This window comes from Dipodomys ordii, unplaced genomic scaffold (genome assembly GCF_000151885.1).
Source record: "Dipodomys ordii isolate 6190 unplaced genomic scaffold, Dord_2.0 Scaffold8, whole genome shotgun sequence".
In the NCBI taxonomy this organism is placed as follows: domain Eukaryota; kingdom Metazoa; phylum Chordata; class Mammalia; order Rodentia; family Heteromyidae; genus Dipodomys; species Dipodomys ordii.
In genome coordinates, this window is record NW_012267224.1 from 10,684,922 (window position 1) to 10,702,364 (window position 17,443).

The 17,443-nt window shown below is 38.9% G+C and overlaps 1 protein-coding gene across 3 annotated transcripts in view; it reads left to right on the top strand.

Annotated features, from left to right (window-relative positions):
• Positions 1-17,443, top strand: part of Rbpj (recombination signal binding protein for immunoglobulin kappa J region) — a 69,121-nt gene that overhangs the window by 34,758 nt on the left and 16,920 nt on the right. For all 3 annotated transcript variants that reach the window (XM_013009043.1, XM_013009044.1, XM_013009045.1), the window contains 2 exons: positions 1,123-1,161; positions 16,022-16,117. In XM_013009043.1, the coding sequence (XP_012864497.1) occupies positions 1,123-1,161; positions 16,022-16,117 (135 nt within the window). The remainder of the gene's footprint in view (positions 1-1,122; positions 1,162-16,021; positions 16,118-17,443) is intronic.

Sequence of the window (17,443 nt, forward strand, 5' to 3'; positions counted from 1 at the left end):
TTGGCTCCCAACACTCTGTTTCTAGTAACACCAGAGTTCCTTTATATAGATTTTTTGTTTGTTTGTTTGCTTATTTTAGTTGTGGGGCTTGAACTCTGGGCCTGGGTGCTATCCCTCAGCTCTTCAGCTCAAGGCTAGCACTCTACCACTTGAGCCACAGAGCTACTTCCGGTTTTATGGTGGTTTATTGGAGATAAGAGTCTCATGGACTTTCTTGCCCAGACTGGCTTTGAACCATGATCCTCAGATCTCCTGAGTAGCTAGAATTGCAGGCGTGAGCCACTGGTGCCCAGCTTCTTTATATAGTTCTTTTAATTTAAACTTTCATAAGTAAAAAGGTAATTACTAAGATTTATTGAGCATTTTACTATGTTCCAGGTACTGTTCTATATGTTTTCTGTGTATTAATTACCACATTTAATTCTCTTGACAACCACTGTGTCCTTTTCATTGAAAAGGAAACTGAGATCTAGGGAGGTATGGGACTAACTTTAGACTTATACAAATGAATGCCAAGTTATGAATTTGACCTAAGCTAGTCTCCTTGCTGTTATGATTCCAACCTGAATCATTCTTCTAATGCTTTTCTTCTCCCCTGCTTCCAGCCGGCATAATGGCCACAGTCTGTGCCAGCCCTATTTACTTATCATGTTTCTCCCTTAACAGGACCTTACTCTGTGGGCATGTTATCAAAATTCGACTTTTTCAGCTCAGCTTGCTACTTAATTTGTGACTTTGGCCTTTCATACCTTTAAGATGATGTAGACTTTGTAGAATTGTCTTACCATGATTAAGTAAGGCATTATATAAAAAATGTATAGCTAATGCCTGACACAGTGAACACTGAAAACCCTGTACTACCTCCTGAGCTGAGAGGGTTTTGTTCCTCTGTGTTGCTAAAAGACTAGGTATGGCAGTGACCCATTGTCCCCAGTACATCTGTGTGGCCTGGGCTCACTGTGGATGTGAGGCCTGTTCACATAGTGTACTATGCTTACGCGTGTTATTTCTCTATGTAGATAATTGCTGGAGGAATCCTTGTGTTTTTTTAAGGGTGAAGTCAAGTCCTTAGGGAGAATTCATAGTACTAACAGCTTACTTAAGTTGTTTTTTTTCCCCCAGGAAATTTGGTGAGCGCCCTCCACCCAAACGACTCACAAGGTAAGTGTTTATATTATCCTTTTACATGAACATTTCATGTATATGTAGTTCCTGCCATTTTAGAAACTATATTAGGTGCTTTTAATAATCATTCAAATACTGTTCTATAGCTTGTAAGCTTACTCTTTTTTTAAAATTGTATGTGTTTTGTCTTTTCTTTTTTGGTACTGGGTATGGTTTTTTTTTTTTTTTGGGTCCGGTCATGGGTCCTGAACTCTGGGCCTGGGCGCTATCCCTCAGCTCTTCAGCTCAAGGCTGGCGCTCTACCACTTGAGCCACAGTGCCACTTCCGGCTTTTTTTCTTTTTGCATATGTGGTGCTGAGGAATCAAACCCAGGACCTCATGCATGCAAGGCAAGCGCTCTACCACTGAGCCACCTTCCCAGCCCCTGGTACTGGGTATGGATCCCAGGATATTTTGCCGCTGAGCTACCTCCCAACCCTATAAGCTTATTTGTGTCCTCACTTCATTTGCCCATCTAAAAAATAAAACAAAAGAACACAGGAAATAAAAATATACTTCAAAAGGGAAAAAATAAAACCTTTCTGAAAATTAGTTTTTAAAGATTTAAAGTATTTAAAGATTTAAAGGGACAGATTATAAAAAAAGCTTCCTGTGAGTAGCTGTGCTTACCTAATTACAGTTCTTTGATTACAGGCAAGACATGAAAGAAATAATGGTTTTTGAAATTATTCCTCCCCCTAGGTTGAAATTTGGTTTCATGATTTTTATGCTGGTGCCCCAGCACTTGAGCCATACTTTCAGCCCAGTTGTTTTGCTGATTATGTTTGAGATAAGGTCTTACCTCCTAGCTGGGTATGGCCCTAAGCCAAGATCTGCCTACTGTAGATAATCTTTTGTAGTTTCTGGGATCACAGGCAATCACCATCATGTCTACTTCCCTCCATGGAGATAGTCTCTTGGACTTTTGTCTTTTGGCCTTTTCTGTCCTTGCGGACCTGGAATTGCAAACATTCCCCCTTCCACCTCCCCTGCCATTCTCAACAAACTTCCTAGTACCTTGGGATAATGGGTGCTTGACATATCTAGGTGTGGTGTAGAAGAGGTTTTGAGAACTTTCCTACCCAGGCTGACCTCAAATGGTGAGTCTCCCATTCTCAGCCTTCCAAATAAGCAAAAGCCAGTGGCACCCAGCTCTGAACAGAATTTTAGTGAACACTACTTTTACCTATTTTAAAGTAAATGTAAGATTATCCATTTTTAGTAAGACTATAAATATTAAGCTGGTGGTAGTGGCTCATGTCCGTTATCCTAGCTACTCAGATGGCTGAGATAGAAAATTTGCAGTTTGAAGCCTACCCTGAGACTCTTTATCTCCAATTAAAGTTCTCAAGTGGTAGAGCACAAAAAAGCTCAGGGACAGCACTCAGGCCCTGAATTTAGCCCTAGGACCGGCACAAATACACACAGACATATAAAAGATATAAACATTACACTATGTTCTAATTATATTTAATTTTATAGGATATATTTTCATTATGTGTTATATTTTAAACTATTAATCTTAAAATGGTAAAGGGGCTGGGAAGGTGGCTTAGTGGTAGAGCATTTGCCTTGTATTCATGAGGCCCAGGATTCGATTCCTGAGCACCACATAAGCAGAAAAAAAAAGCCAGAAGTGGCACTGTGGCTCAAGTGGTAGAGCGCTAGCCTTGAGCTGCAGAGCTGAGAGACAGCGCCCAGGCCCAGAGTTCACGCCACACGACCAGACTCCCCCCCCAAAAAAATTTTTTTTTAAAGTTTATTTGTTTTGGTCGGTCATGGGACTTGAACTGAGGGACAGTTCCTCAGCTCTTTAGCTCAAGGCTAGCGCTCTACCATTTGAGTCACAGCACAACTTCAGGATTTTTCTGTTTATGTGGTACTGAGGAATTGAACCCAGGGCCTCATGCATGGGAGGCAAGCACTCTACCACTGAGCTACCTTTCCAGCCCCTAAGTTAGAAATTTAAAAGTCATAGTTGTAGAGAATTCTGCATTGTCAGTACTTTATTTACTTAGTTTTGTGCCAATACTGAGGCTTCAACTCAGGACCTCCTGCTCTCATTCAGCTTTTTGCTCATACCTGGTACTTAACCACATCAGCCACATCTCTAGTTTGGGCTTTTTTACCAGTTAATTGGAGATAAGGGGTCTTTTGATTAGTTTGCCCAGGTTGGGTCCTAATGGAGATCCTCAAATCTCAGCCTCCTTAGTAGTTTGAATTATAGGTACATAGGCATGAGCTACCTACACCCAGCTAGTTTTTTTTTTTTTAATCTCTGAAGAAAACTATTTGAATAGAGATGTGTATGTTAGTCTATCTAAGCTGTACTCTTAACCCCAATTATGTTCTGTCTTTTATCTTAATAATTTGTTTTTGTGAGTTTGCATTTTTCATTTTCTTTATACCATTCTTGACTTAATGTTTCATATTCATGGCTCTTCAGGTTATTTCCAAATTAATATTATAAAAAGAGCAATTGTATTTATAGAATGATAAATACCTGACAGAAGATCATAGGAGGCAGTTTTAACGGATCCCCTGCTAGGCAAAATGATGTACTGGATTAATACCTGAGGCATCCAGTGACAGCTTAGAAGTCTGTATATATAGGTTGAACATGCCTAATAAAAGAATTTGAGGGCTGGGAATGTGGCTTAGTGGTAAAGTGCTGGCCTAGCATGCATAAAGCCCTGGGTTCAGTTCCTCAGTACCACATAAGCAGCAAAAGCCAGAAGTGGTGCTGTGGCTCAATTGGTAGAATGCTATCCTTGAGTAAAAGAAGCTCGCTCAGGGTATAGGGCTGGGAATGTAGCTTAGCGGTAAAGTACTTGCCTAACCTGCATGAAGCCCTGGGTTTGACTCTTCAGTACCACATAAACAGAAAAAGCCAGTGGTGTGGTGCTGTGGCTCAAGTGGTAGAGTGTTAGCCTTAAGCAAAAAGCAGCTCAGGGACAGTGTTCAGGCCCTGGGTTTAAGCCCCAGGACTGGCCAAAAGAAAGAAAAAAAGCGCTCAGGGACAGTGCACAGGCCCTGAGTTCAAGCCCCAGGACTGGCCAAAAAAAAAAAAATCTGAATGCTTTAAAAGCGTAAACTTTTTGATTGTTACATGATGCTCATAAAATTTCAGATTTTGGAGTTCCCCAAATTTAGCATGTCTTAGCATGAAAAGTCTGCAAATATTCTGAAATCCAAAATATTCCTATACTTGAAGTACTTCTGGTCCCAGGCATGTCAGAAAAGTGATATTTGACAGACAGTAATCTCTGTATAGATAGATACCTTTCCTTAGAGAAGTATGCCACCTGGTGAATGTAGTAGTTTAGAATGATCAAATCACTATTTGGCAATTACATGGTAATAATTATTTCAGGCAAAATGCACTAGTGGTTGTTTAAGTACTATACTAAAATTAGTCTTAAAATGAGTCTTCACAAAGTATAAAAGAATTGTCATATGATCATTCAGAAACCTGGCAGCGTGATCTAAACTTAATCTCACCTGTAAGACCTAAGTAGCCTCTAGTTGTGTTGTTGTTGGGTGTTTTTTTATTCTGTTGGTTGTGGGGCTTGAACTCTGGGCCTGAGCGCTGTCCCTCAGCTCAAGGCTAGCCCTCTACCACTTGAGCTACCGTGCTACTTCCAGTTTTTCTGGTGGTTTATTGGAGATAAGAGTTACAAGGACAGATCTCAGCCTCCTGAGTAGCTAGGATTACAGATGTGAGCCACTGGCACCTGGCTTCCAGTTGTGATATTAAGGAAGTATCAGGCAGGTAAAAATTAGGGCCATGCTATAAAATAAATGATACTTCTTCAAAAAAAAAATCACAAGATTCCAAGCAATTATTCCAGATTAAAACAATTACTCCAGATGAAAGTGATAGAACTATATTTAAATAAATCCTGAACCAGGAAAAACATTTTTCTTTTGTAGTAAGCTACAGTTAACAAACTGAGATAAATAAAAACAGCCAGACTCTGAGACTTGTCAACTATGTTGTCTTGTATCTCCAAGTCACCATAGATTATATGCAGTTAATGCCATGTCTGTGTTCCTGCACAAGCTTTGTTTGTTTTAACAACAGCAAAAAAAATTGTCATGTTTTGACACAAGGGTGGAAGTTTCTCCACACACCTCTTCTCGCCAAGGATAGTAGTCAAACTGTTGTTAGAATTTGAATAAAATCTGCAAAGTATCAGTAAGTATCACATTGTTAGTGTTGTGATTATATAGAAGAATGTCAAATATATTTCTCCTAGTGCTGGAGACATCTTAGCATCAAGAATTTCCGCGTGCGTGCGTGCGTGCGTGCGTGCGTGTGTGTGTGTGTGAGTGATCTTTCTCCTAGTGCTGGGGACTGATATCCTTAGTCTCAAAAATAGCCTTTTATGTGTGTGTGTGTCTCCCTCAGCTCTTCAGCTCACGGCTAGCACTCCCACTTGAGCCACAGTGCTACTTCCAGCTTTTTCTGCTTATGTGGTGCTGAGGAATCAAAGCCAAGGTTTCATGCATGCAAGGCAAGCACTCTACCAATTAGCCACCTTCCCAGCTCCAAGAATACCCTTTTTAAAAGAAAATAAAACCTCAAGTGTTCTTGATAAAGTGGTATTATGTCTACAGTGTGCTTTATTTTTATTAATCTATTTTATTTATTATCTTTAGTAGTTGTATATACAGTGCGATCTTAAGTGGTTTTAGCAACATAATATGCAAACATGGTAAATGTTAAATTTTAAGGAGTTGAGGGGAAAGGAAACTAAGTATTACTTTTCCAACTATCTTTAATCCTTAGCTTTGCCTTTGCTGTAGAAACATTTTCAAATGGGTTATGTCTGAAATTCCCCCACTCTCCTTCCCCCAAGGTGGAGATTAGAAAGGTGTGCAAGGCCAGCTATTTAGGAGTCCTAAGTAGGAGAATCGTAGCCACAGGTCAGCCTTGAGGGGAAAAATCCTGAGGCACTATTTAAAAAATAAGGAAAGTGCTGGGCACATGTGGCTTATACCTGTAATCCTACTCTGGAGGCTGAAATCTGAGGATCACAGTTTGAAGCCAGCTCAGGCTGGAAAGTCCAAGAGACTCTTATCTCCAGTTTACCACCAGAAAATTGGAAGTGAATCTTTGGCTCAAAGTGGTAGAGCACTAGTCTTGAGCAAAAAAAGCTCAGGGACAGCGCTCAGGCCTTTAGTTCAAGCCCCATGACTAACCGCCACCCCCCCCCCATTCCCCCATCCTCACCCCCTAAAAGAAAGCAAAAAAAAAACGAAGGGAAACCAGAAAGAGCTAGAGTATGGTAGTGTGTCTTCCTGGCAATCATCAGGTGAGGGGTCCTGGTTTAAATTCCTGTATTACATTAAAAAAGAAGGAAAAAACCTTTCCTTTTTTTTTTAAATACCAGTTCTGGATAAATCTATTCCATATCAATCTGTTTCCTATTAATTGTTTTCATATATGTTTGTTAAGTAAATTCTAAGAAGTAGAATTCCTGTATTCATATCCATAGGCAATTTATTTTTATTTTATACCAGTAGTAGTTTGTTGGATGGACATCTATCTAATGCTGCAAAAAAGTTAGTAACTTTACCAACTTCCTTTTCTTTCCCTAAATACATTCAATCATTTAATTAGGTCTCATCTACTTTATTATCATTTTTCATCATTTGCCCTTAAAGCAATTTTCCCTGTTTGGAGAATTTTAGTAGCTTTTAAGACTACCACTTCTGGCCAAGATGGAGTAACAGGACCTGGAATTATTCTCCTGCCTTAAACAACTAAAAACATGGACAAAATATATGCAACAATGGTTTTCTCAAAATATTGAGCATCAGGCAAGGAAGGACAGTGATTCCCAACAAACAGGGGATGAATGAGGTGAACTCTGTGATTTCCCTAGCTCCTTGCCTAGTGAAAGTCTCCAGGTCAGGGAGCAGGTAGAGGAGTTCATGTAAAGCATGGAATGCAGAGAGGCTAAGAACTTCTGTGGGTTAGCAGGGCAGACCCAGAGAGGATTGAAGAACTGTGCAGTTCCAGAAAGCTGCACAGTGTTCTCTTGGGAGTCTTCAAGTGAAGTATTGTTCAGCATACATATGGAGGAAAGGGCTATACTATTTAGATAGTAGTTTCTAGAAGAATTCAAGGAAGCAGGGCTGGGCACTGGTGATTCATATTTGTAATCCTAGCCACTCTTGAGGCTGCGATCTGAGAATCACAGTTCAAGATCTGAGAATCACAGTTCTTAGCCTGCCAAGGCAGAAAAGTCCAAGAGAATCTTATCTCCAGTTAACCTCCATAAAACTGAGAGGCCCTGAGGTTCAAAGTGATTGAGCGTTAGCCTTGAGCAAAACTTAAAGACAGCGCCCCAGGCCCTGAGTTCCAAGTTTTATGACCTTCTCCCCCCCCCCCCCAACCAGGAAAAAGAAAAAAAGAATTAGAGGAAGCAATCCTTAAAACTCAACTTAGGGCTGTGAATTATGCCTGTTTGCAATGACCAGATAAAAATCTCATAATTCACAGGGCAGCAGTTAAAGCCCTCAGAAGGGCTGTTCTTTAGTGTAAAAAAGTAAGGCTATATGAAATGCTACTCTGGTTTTACCCAGTAAACTTTAAGCAAGATCAAAAGACTCAGACTCTTCCAAGTCTACCAGAACAAAGCTCAAGGATGTAAGAATAAAAAAAACATGCACACTCAAAAATACATCAGTCATACAAAAAGCAATGAGATGTAATCAATCAAAAGCAATCTAAAAAGACTTTAAATAGTTATTATACTTAATATGTTTAAAGAGACAAGATTCAGAGTTCAATTTAAGGTCTATCTAAGGCAAATGTTACAACTTTCCGCCAATACATTCAACATCTTCTGAAGAAGTGGCAAGCTACCTAAAGGTTGCTCAAGAGAAATCTGTAACGTGAATATCTTTTTATCTACCTACAGACCTTGCTTTTGTTATTAAAAAATCTTCCAACAAAGAAAACTGCAGATGACTTCACTATTGAATTGTGTCACATATTTAAGAAAAATGGCTTTTTACATTAACTCTTTCAGAAGGCTAAAAAGAGGACATATCTTAAAGTTAATTAGGGCTTAACATTTCAAACTGCAGATTTTAGAAGAAAACAAGTAAAAATATTTGTGATTTTGGATACATAAAGGTTTTAAAAGACAATAATACTAAAAACAAAATTTGAAACGAAGAAACTGATTAACTTCAGAAAACTCATCAAAACTTATGAATAAAGAGTTTATGGCCAGATATAGAAGATGATTCTCAAAAGGCAACAATAAAGAAATAACTTACTTTTAAAAATGGGAAATAGTAGCCAGGCGGCTGTGGCTCATACCTATAATCCTAACTACTTAAGAGGCTGAGATCTGAGGATCTCAGTTCAAAGCCAGCCTGGGCAGGAAAGTCTGGGAGAGTCTTATCTCCAATAAACCACTTAGAAAACTGGAAGTGGCACTGTGGCTCAAGTGGTGGAGCTCTCACCTTGAGCTGAAGAGCTGAAGGACAGTGCCCAGACCTACAGTTCAAGCCCCATGACCAACAACAACAAAAAAAGGAAAATAGTTTGAACAGATAATTCACCAAGCAAAGTATACACATCACAAATGACTTCTGAGGAAATACAAATTAAAGCTCCATTACCTGAGTGCCTTCAGACTGCTGTGACAATATACTTGGTACATAGACTAGGTAGCTTGTTGACCATAAATTTATTTCTCATCATTCTAGAGGCTGCAAAGTCTTAAAGGTGCCAGCAGATCACTTGTATGGTGGGAGCTGCTTCCCTGTTAATAAATCTTCTCAGAAGGAAGAAGCATTTATGAGGACTCCACCTTCATGACCTAACATTTCCCAATCACCCTTCCCCGCTTCTCAATAACAGAGTATTTCAGATTAGATTTCAACATAGGAATTTTTCAGGGTTATGTTTGTTCTATAGCAACAAGCTACCACTATGTACCTGTTGAAGTGTATGAAATGTAAAGGGTTGATCATGTGTGCAGTAACTGTTACTTTATACTGACAAGTGGGTATGTAAAATGATAGAATAATTTAGGAAAGAAATTTGACACCCTCTTAAAAAAGTTGCCAGATTATGGTGGCTCATGCCTGTTGTAATCTTAGCTACCTAGGAAGCTGAGATCTGAGGATTGCTGTTTTCTTTTGTTTTTGTTTTTGTTTTGAGGATTGTTGTTTGAAGCCACCCCAGGCAGAAAAAACCCTGAGATTCTTATTTCCAGTTAACTATTCAAAAAAAGTGGCCTTGTGGTTCAAATAGTAGAGGCTAGCTAGCCCAGGCCCTGAGTATAACATGTCTTGACTATAAAGCCCATTTTATTAGTGTGTATTTAGTCAAGAAATATCCAGCACATGCAAGTTGATCCTCATTCCAGGAAACTCATCTGTCATTACAGATTTCAGGTACTTTTTTGTAGAATCTTTTTTTTTTTAACTGTATTTTTTTGTCTTTTCTTTTTTTTTTTTTTTTTTTGGTACTGGGGATCGAACCCACTTTTTTGTAGAATCTTACAATACTGGAATCATACAGTAAAAATTCATTTACTGCTCTTTAAAAATTGAAATTTGAACTCTCATTAGTGTTAGATATTATTTTTCTAATTGCTAAATAGAAATTTATTGTAGCTGGATATTTGGGTTATAGTGCATGACTATTAAAATTAAACTAATGCAAATATTTGGGTTTTAGTTTTTGTGTTCCATTTTTCTTGACTAAATACACAGTAATGAAATGGCCTCAAAAGGTTTAATTCGGGGAGAGCTTCTTTTTTGCTAATTAAATAATAAATGTTTTTCTTTCCCCCATAATTTTAGAAATGTGAACATTCTGTGATTAGCCAGTCTTTACTTCCAAGTGACTTCTTCATTAGGCCTCAATTCCCTTCTAAATAACATTCTTGTTCTGGAAGGCTGTTAGCTTTTCATCATTCTTTTTGTCTAGATAACATCCAAATAAAAATCCTGAAGGGACAAGTATATGAACCCAGTTGTCACGCACAAGCTGAAGGAAGTTCATCATGACTGCTGTGGCCCAGCCAGGTCTGAATGCAGACTACAACCAGAGAGTTTGTTTTTTGTTTTCTGTTTTTGTTTTTTTTAAAATAACCTCTGAAACCTTTCCCACTCCATAAATAATTTTGAAAAAAAGTTATTATTTAGAAAAAAAACCAACACAATTCTATCTACACAGTTTGAAATTTTATTTAGGGATACTGTAGTTAGGATATATACTATTCAGAGCACTTAAATGTGGCATACAGGTTTGAAAACTCAAATAAGAAAAATAGGATATTGTTGTTTATACAATAGAAACAGTTGCTCTCTGGTTGTTGAGGCGGGTTCTTTTGCTAATTGGAACATGATATCATTGTGAGGATGCTAGTTACAATTCAGACATCGGACTCCAGAATACTGAATGCGCCACCCTGATGTAACCCCCTCATGTGGGAAGCCTCAGTTATGAAGTTATGACTGTATGTACCTAGAGAGAGGATACCCAGTATACCAAGTGGCTTTTTCCTGTTTGCAATAACTAGAAGGTAAGACTAGAATCTTTAAGATTCTTAGGTTCTAGGAAGTCTGCAAATGCATATAGCCTCTTTATTATTGTTGTTGTTGTCCTGGGGCTGAAATCTGGGCTCTGTCCCTGAGCTCTTTTGTTGAAAGCATTTTTCTACCACTTTGAGCCACATCTCCACTTCTAGTTTTTTGGTGGTTAATTGGAGATAAGAATCTCACAGACTTTCCTGCCCAGACTGGCTTTGAACCACTATCCTCAAATCTCAGCCCCCTGAGAAGCTGGGATTAAAGGCATGAACCACCAGCACCCCGCTGGCATGTAGTTTTACCAATCTCCTCCCTTTATTACTCCAGACTATATCTTACTTATAACATTTATCACTTACATTTTGGCTGGGATTTTAGTATCAGGGAATTTCCTTTCCAAGGTTTGCAGCTTTTTAAAAGTAAGTTAACCATAATTGCTAGAGCTGCTTTATGTTTTCATGCTAAGGAAACTTTTGTCTGTCACTTGGACTAAGCTTTCTACAAAACCTCTGTACTGTTGGTCTCACTGTCGCCGCAGTCTCTTTTCTTGTCTTCCTCTGTCTCTCATTCACACTTCCACACGTGTGTGTGTGTGTGTGTGTGTGTGTGTGTGTGTGTGTGTGTGTGTGTGTGTATATTACAGCCTTTGTCAGGCCTAATAGAAACAATCAGGTCTTGAAGCTCTTCCTTTGCTATTTTGCAGGGTGCCCAGAGAAATAACACCATATCCCCAAATTACCCAGTTCCTCCCTATCCAAACCTGCCTCAGGTGCCATGACACTGAAGGAAGCAGACAGTTGCAGTGTGTTAGTTTACTAGGGACTTAAAGGCAGAAGTGTGAGTCACAGCAAGACCTGGTGGGTACCCACAGTTTGGGTCAAAAAACAAGGATTTATATAATGGCCATGAAAAAAAAAACTTTATTCAAGCTAGAACGTACCTGTTTTAAATCCACTACAAGAAAGACGCAAATCACAGATGTGACCCTGTATTCATCGTAGACACCTTCAGATAATCATAATTGCAAATAGTTTCTTTAAGCAGTGGAACACTTAGCACAGTGCCCAATGCCTGGTGCTTTCAGTAGATCTTTAATGGGAAGATAGATAGGTGTGCCGCTGGTGGTACCTTCAGAACTTGGGCTTTGCAAGTCGGAAACTGAATGTTCACTCCTAGGTCCCTGCCCTTACTCCTGTACCCTGTGTTGTTATTAATGAGATTGAAATACTTTGTTTTTTTTTACACATGCCTACTTATACCAGGGGGGTTTCATTGATTCCCTCCCACATTTTATCAGTCTTACCCCCATCATTTTCCCTGCCCTCTGTCCCCCTTCCCAAAACAATTTCAGTAAGTTTCATTGCTCTGTTTTCATAATTGCAGACAATCTGTTTCAATTATGTTCAGCTTCCTTCATCCTTTTTGTTAGCCCAACCCCCTCCTGCCATGAAATGCCATTTCTAAGAAATTTATAGTAATATCAGAATTCATCTGACACTTGCTATACAATACGTCAGTGGTGGCATCTAACTTTGTTTTTCCCTTTGCAGCTGACTTTATTTTACAGGGGAGAATACTAGTCTTAGTGATATAGTTAAGGTTCAGACCCTGTTATATTTCATACCAAAACTGCTCCTTACCACTACAAAACTTTAAATAGTACAATTTTGTCCTAAAGAGAGCCAGACTAGCTGCTTGAGTCCTGGCTCTCTGACATCATTGTAGGAAAGCTAATTAACTTCTCCTTCATTTCTAAAATGTGTGTTGTCCTCAAAGTTGTTGGCTGTGTTGATGTATTCTTGACCAGTACTGGCAGTGTTCAATTTTTGTTTTTTAATTATGATAATTCATAGCTTCTTTATAGAAAGGATTTTGGTTGCCGGAAGTGTCTTAAAGGTCTTGCCTTTAATGACTATGTAGTCTGTTTAGGAAGACAAGAAAAGTACAGGTGAAACCTGATAAGTATATAATTAATGTTAAATGGAATGATAGAGACTACAATGCAAATCAAATAACTGAGAAATACAGTTTAAAATTTTTCTTTTCAAGTATATAGCAGCCTTTTAGGTTTCATGCCAGGCACTTTCTAGCATTTGGTTGGGTTATTACCAACTTTTCTCCTGGCTTTGCTCCTGTGTTTGTTTCTATATACCCTAGAATCTCTGGTCAGTCACTTCATTTAACAGCATCCCAAATTCCTTATTGCCATTTCTGTCTTTCCCCATTCCCACCTTGTAATGTTAGTGAAAATTGATACCATTGATTTTGGATTCCAACATCACCTGAGCTGTTAGTATACATGTATAATGATGAATATTCTAAACACCTGGGTGTTTTATCTTTTCTTACCATTAGTCATCATAATGGCCTGGCACTTTACAAGTAAAATAGAAGCTTCCAGCCTTCAACTAACTCTCCTTTAAGATCTTCTACAGGTATCAGATTTTTTTTTGTTTAGTCCTATAGCTTGAACTCAGGGCCTGGGTTCTGTCTCTGAGCCTCTCTGTGCTCAAGGGTAGTGCTCTACCACTTGAGCCACTTCTAGCCTTTTCTAAGTAGTTCATTGGAGATAAGAGTCTCAGGGGCTTTCCTGCGTGGGCTGGCTTTGAACCACAATCCTCAGATATTGAGATCCTGAGTAGCTAGGATTATAGGTGTAAGCCACTGATGCCCAGCTTTATATTTATTTGTTTGTTTTTGCTTTAAACATCTCATCAATTGCTCTTCTTAGTGGCAAAGTCCTTTTTATTTATTTTTAAAAAATTGGTCATGGTGCTTGAACTCAGGGCCTGGATGCTATCCCAGGGCTCTTTTTACTCAAAGCTAGCTAGTGCTCTACCACTTTGAGCCACAGTGCCACTTCCTGTTTTTTGACAGCTAATTGGAGATGAGTCTCATAGACTTTCTTGCCTAGGCTGCCTTTGAACCGCTACCCTCAGATCTTTGCCTCCTGAGTTGCTAGGATTACAGTTATGATCCACCACCACCTGGCATGGCTGTGCCCTTTTATAGCACAGTTGGACTCCAGTCACAGTCCTTCCTGCCTGCCTAAATCTCTCTTTCTTCCCTCCCTCTTTCCCTCCTTCCCTCCAAGAGTTCAATTAAATTGGGCACTATTGCTCCCTCCATCTTCCTCGCTCCCAGCCCCCACCAGCCCATCCTGTCCCCCAAGTGTTTAGCCCAGGTCCAGTGTTGTCTAGCACTGACATCTAAACCACATCCCCAGCTCCATTACTAGTCTTTTTCAGCTTCCATTTATAATTTTTCCCTGTTACTGCTTATTGGGTGTGTAATTTTGTTTTTTCCCTTAGCTTTGTCAGTTATCCTCCAGTGAAGCCCACCTTCACAGCCCAGACCCCTCCTTCACACTATAGGTGGTATTTCCTGGGATCTGTTGAAAATTCTCAACTCACAGGTACCAAGGGCTGGCATTTCCAACAGAAGGAATTAATACACGCTTCTTTCTCCCAAAAGATACAAAGCTCTTCTACTTTTTTCTGTCTTCTATTATCTTCTATCTCCTATTATCTTTTCATTGACAACATCTTTACTACTTTGCCTTGCCTTGTAGTCTTTTCTCTGTACTAAATAAAAAAGAAATATGTGTTGTTTTGAGTTCATTTAGTAAAGAGAAAGTAAAGGCTACTCAGTAGAACGAGTGGCGGCACCCCTGGTAACTGATTGTCCCATATTTAAGTGGTTTAGATCCTGTCAGGATTCTCCTTGCTTTCAGTGCAGATTGTGCAGGCAGCGTGTTCCTCTACAATGAATAAGAAAGCAGAAGGATGATGTGTGCCCCAGTTTGTAAAGGGGGTAGATTTTCTTCATGTCTTAAGTTTTTTCCCCCCAGATCTTGTAATATTTTTTTACTTGTGACCACTTTGTAATCATCTAATAAAGAGTGATGTTTGAATTATCTTCAACATGTATACTTAGTATTTAAGTTTACAGATGTCCAACTTTGAAGGCTGTTCAGAAGTTGACTTCCCTTCTTGCCAGCCTCATTCACTCACGTTACTATCTTACATTACAGGTTCAATTCCTGACTGCCATGTACTCATTGCAGGACCTTTGACAACACACTCAAAGTGATGTCAATAGGACTTTGAAGTGCTTAATTCATGACCTGGCACTCAGTAAACACAAGAAATACGAGTTCATTTGATTTTCTTGTGAGGGTACCTACTCAGCTGGAGTTATTTGTATATTTATTGACTCTGTAAAATATAAAGAATGGCATTTAAATTTAGTAAAAAAGTATTTTTGATGATGATCTTTGAAACACCTTTAATTAGGTGAGGGGAAAAGTCTCAACAGTTGGAATTTGGCTCACCCAGAATTGTTGGTTTGGTCTTACAGACCTTGCTTTGCCATATTGCTTAGCAAGGTAGCTAGGGGAAAAAATACACATACATTGAGCCTGTTTCTTCATACATATATTTCTTCATATGTAGTTTGTTCATGAAAGACTTAATATTGTGTTTTGTCAAAAAATTAAATAGGCTCCATTAAGTTTTATGTACTTAGCAACATCTTTTGGAGAATTATATTTATGTATAAGTGATAGGCATTTCTTAGTCCTCATCTAGTTCTGCTATTTTAAGATAGTATAATAAATTTGAATGCTTTGTTACAGCTTTTGTATTAAGTGGAAAACTGATTCTAATAGGAGTGGAAGAAAATGAGAGGAGGAACAAAATTAAATTAAATAATATAAAGCAACACTGGTAGTGTAAGGTTGGTTTTTGTTTATTCTAGAGGTTGTAATTGTGGTTTGATTCAAAAGATAAATTTCAAAGAGTGAAGTTGGGTTTTTGTTGTTGTTGTTTGCTTTTGTTTTTTGCCAGTCCTGGGGCTTCAAGTCAGGCCCTGGGCACTGTCCCTAAGCTTCTTTGGCTCAAGGCTAGCACTGTACTATTTGAGCCACAGCACCACTTTTAGCTTTTTCTTTTTATGTGGTATGAAGGAATTGAACCCACGGCTTCATGCATGTGAGGCAAGCACTCTCCCACTAAGCCACATTCCCAGCCCTGAAGAAATGTCCCCCCCCCCCCCCCCCCGCCCTGCCCAAGAACAGAGCTTATCGAGTTGGAAGATGAACAGTATTCCTTGTCCCATTGTTTAGTATTCTTCACATTTAACTCATGAATGTGTTTTTGCTTTGGTTTTTCCTTAGATTTGGTTGTTTAAAATATTCATCTCCACTACATTTATTGCAGAGCATAAGGAGGATAAAAGCTGGCATTTGGAATTTCACCCATACATGATGGTATTTATGTTTCATTTTAGGGAAGCAATGAGAAATTATTTAAAAGAAAGAGGAGATCAAACAGTACTGATTCTTCATGCAAAAGTTGCACAGAAGTCATATGGAAATGAAAAAAGGTAAAAGTACTTCTTGTGGTGGATAGTTGTATCTATCACATTAGTTGAAAATTACATATTTGTATTAATGTCTGAGGTTGGTTTCTGTTACTGGAGTAATGGAGAGAAGGTGGAATTCTGACCTTTAAAACTGAAGAGCAGGCCACCAGTGGCTCATACCTGTAATCCTAGCTACTCAACAGGCTGAGATCTGAGGATAGAGGTTCAAATCAAGCCTGGCAGAAAAGTCCATGAGATTCTTATCTCCAATTAACCACAAGAAAACGAAGTGGTGTCCTGATTCAAGGGTAGATCACTAGCCTTGAGCTGAAGAGCTCAGGAACAGTGCAAAGGCCCAGAGTTCAAACCCCAGGATCAACACAAAAAGAAAAGAACAACAACAAAAAAAACCTTGAAGGACTGGGCCCCTGTGTAGCCCAGGTTGGCCTCACACCTCTCGAGCCTCATGCTTTGGGCTCCTGGGTGCTAGGATTATACTTGATGGGATTTGTTTCTTAAATGGAATCAACAAAGAAACTTGAGACATACTCAAACCAGGACAATTTAGTAGAGATATGGCTAAGTAAGTTCTTGATTTCACAAAATTAAAACCACTCTGTGTGTTGGGGGATGGTGAGAGAGGGGGTGGAAGAGAGTCATGTCCCCCAAATATTTTAATGAAACATGAGCTCATTTACAAAGGTACTGTTTTTTGTGGGTTTCTATTGTTTGGTGTTTCGTTTGTGGTGATGGTAGGGTCTAACCCAGAATTTCAGGTTTGCTTTAGCAAGTGTTCTTTCACTGTGATACATCACAGACCTCAGATCATCATTTATAGCCAGCCCATTTGTTGTTGGAGGGGAGGCCTCAATAGGCATTTAATGTCCCTTCCCCTGCTTCAGCCCACTAACCAATATACCTAACATACAGCACTCTATTGTTTTTCCACTTGGTTTCTGGAACTTTCTTGTTAATAGTTTCTTGAGTCATTGTCTTTCAAATAGCATTGTTTGGGGTAAGCTTTACTAGATAAAAATGACCTGAGTTGAGGCTGAGGCAAAGGAAAAGAACCTAACCTTACTGAGAAAAGGAATGAAAATTCAGGTTTAGGTTGAATTGAAAGGAATGAATGGAATCCTAGAAATTACAGCATAAAGAAAGCTTTTAGTATTTACATAAGAGAAGGGGAAATATAATTACATAATTAATTTTCATATTAGAAGAAAATTGAAAAGAACTTTTCTTGATGTAGTCTAAATCTGAGCTGAGAAAACGGTAAAGCTGAAAAGTATTTATTAATATTTTTCAGGGGTGGGGGTGGCTGTCAGTTGTAAGGCTTGAACTTGG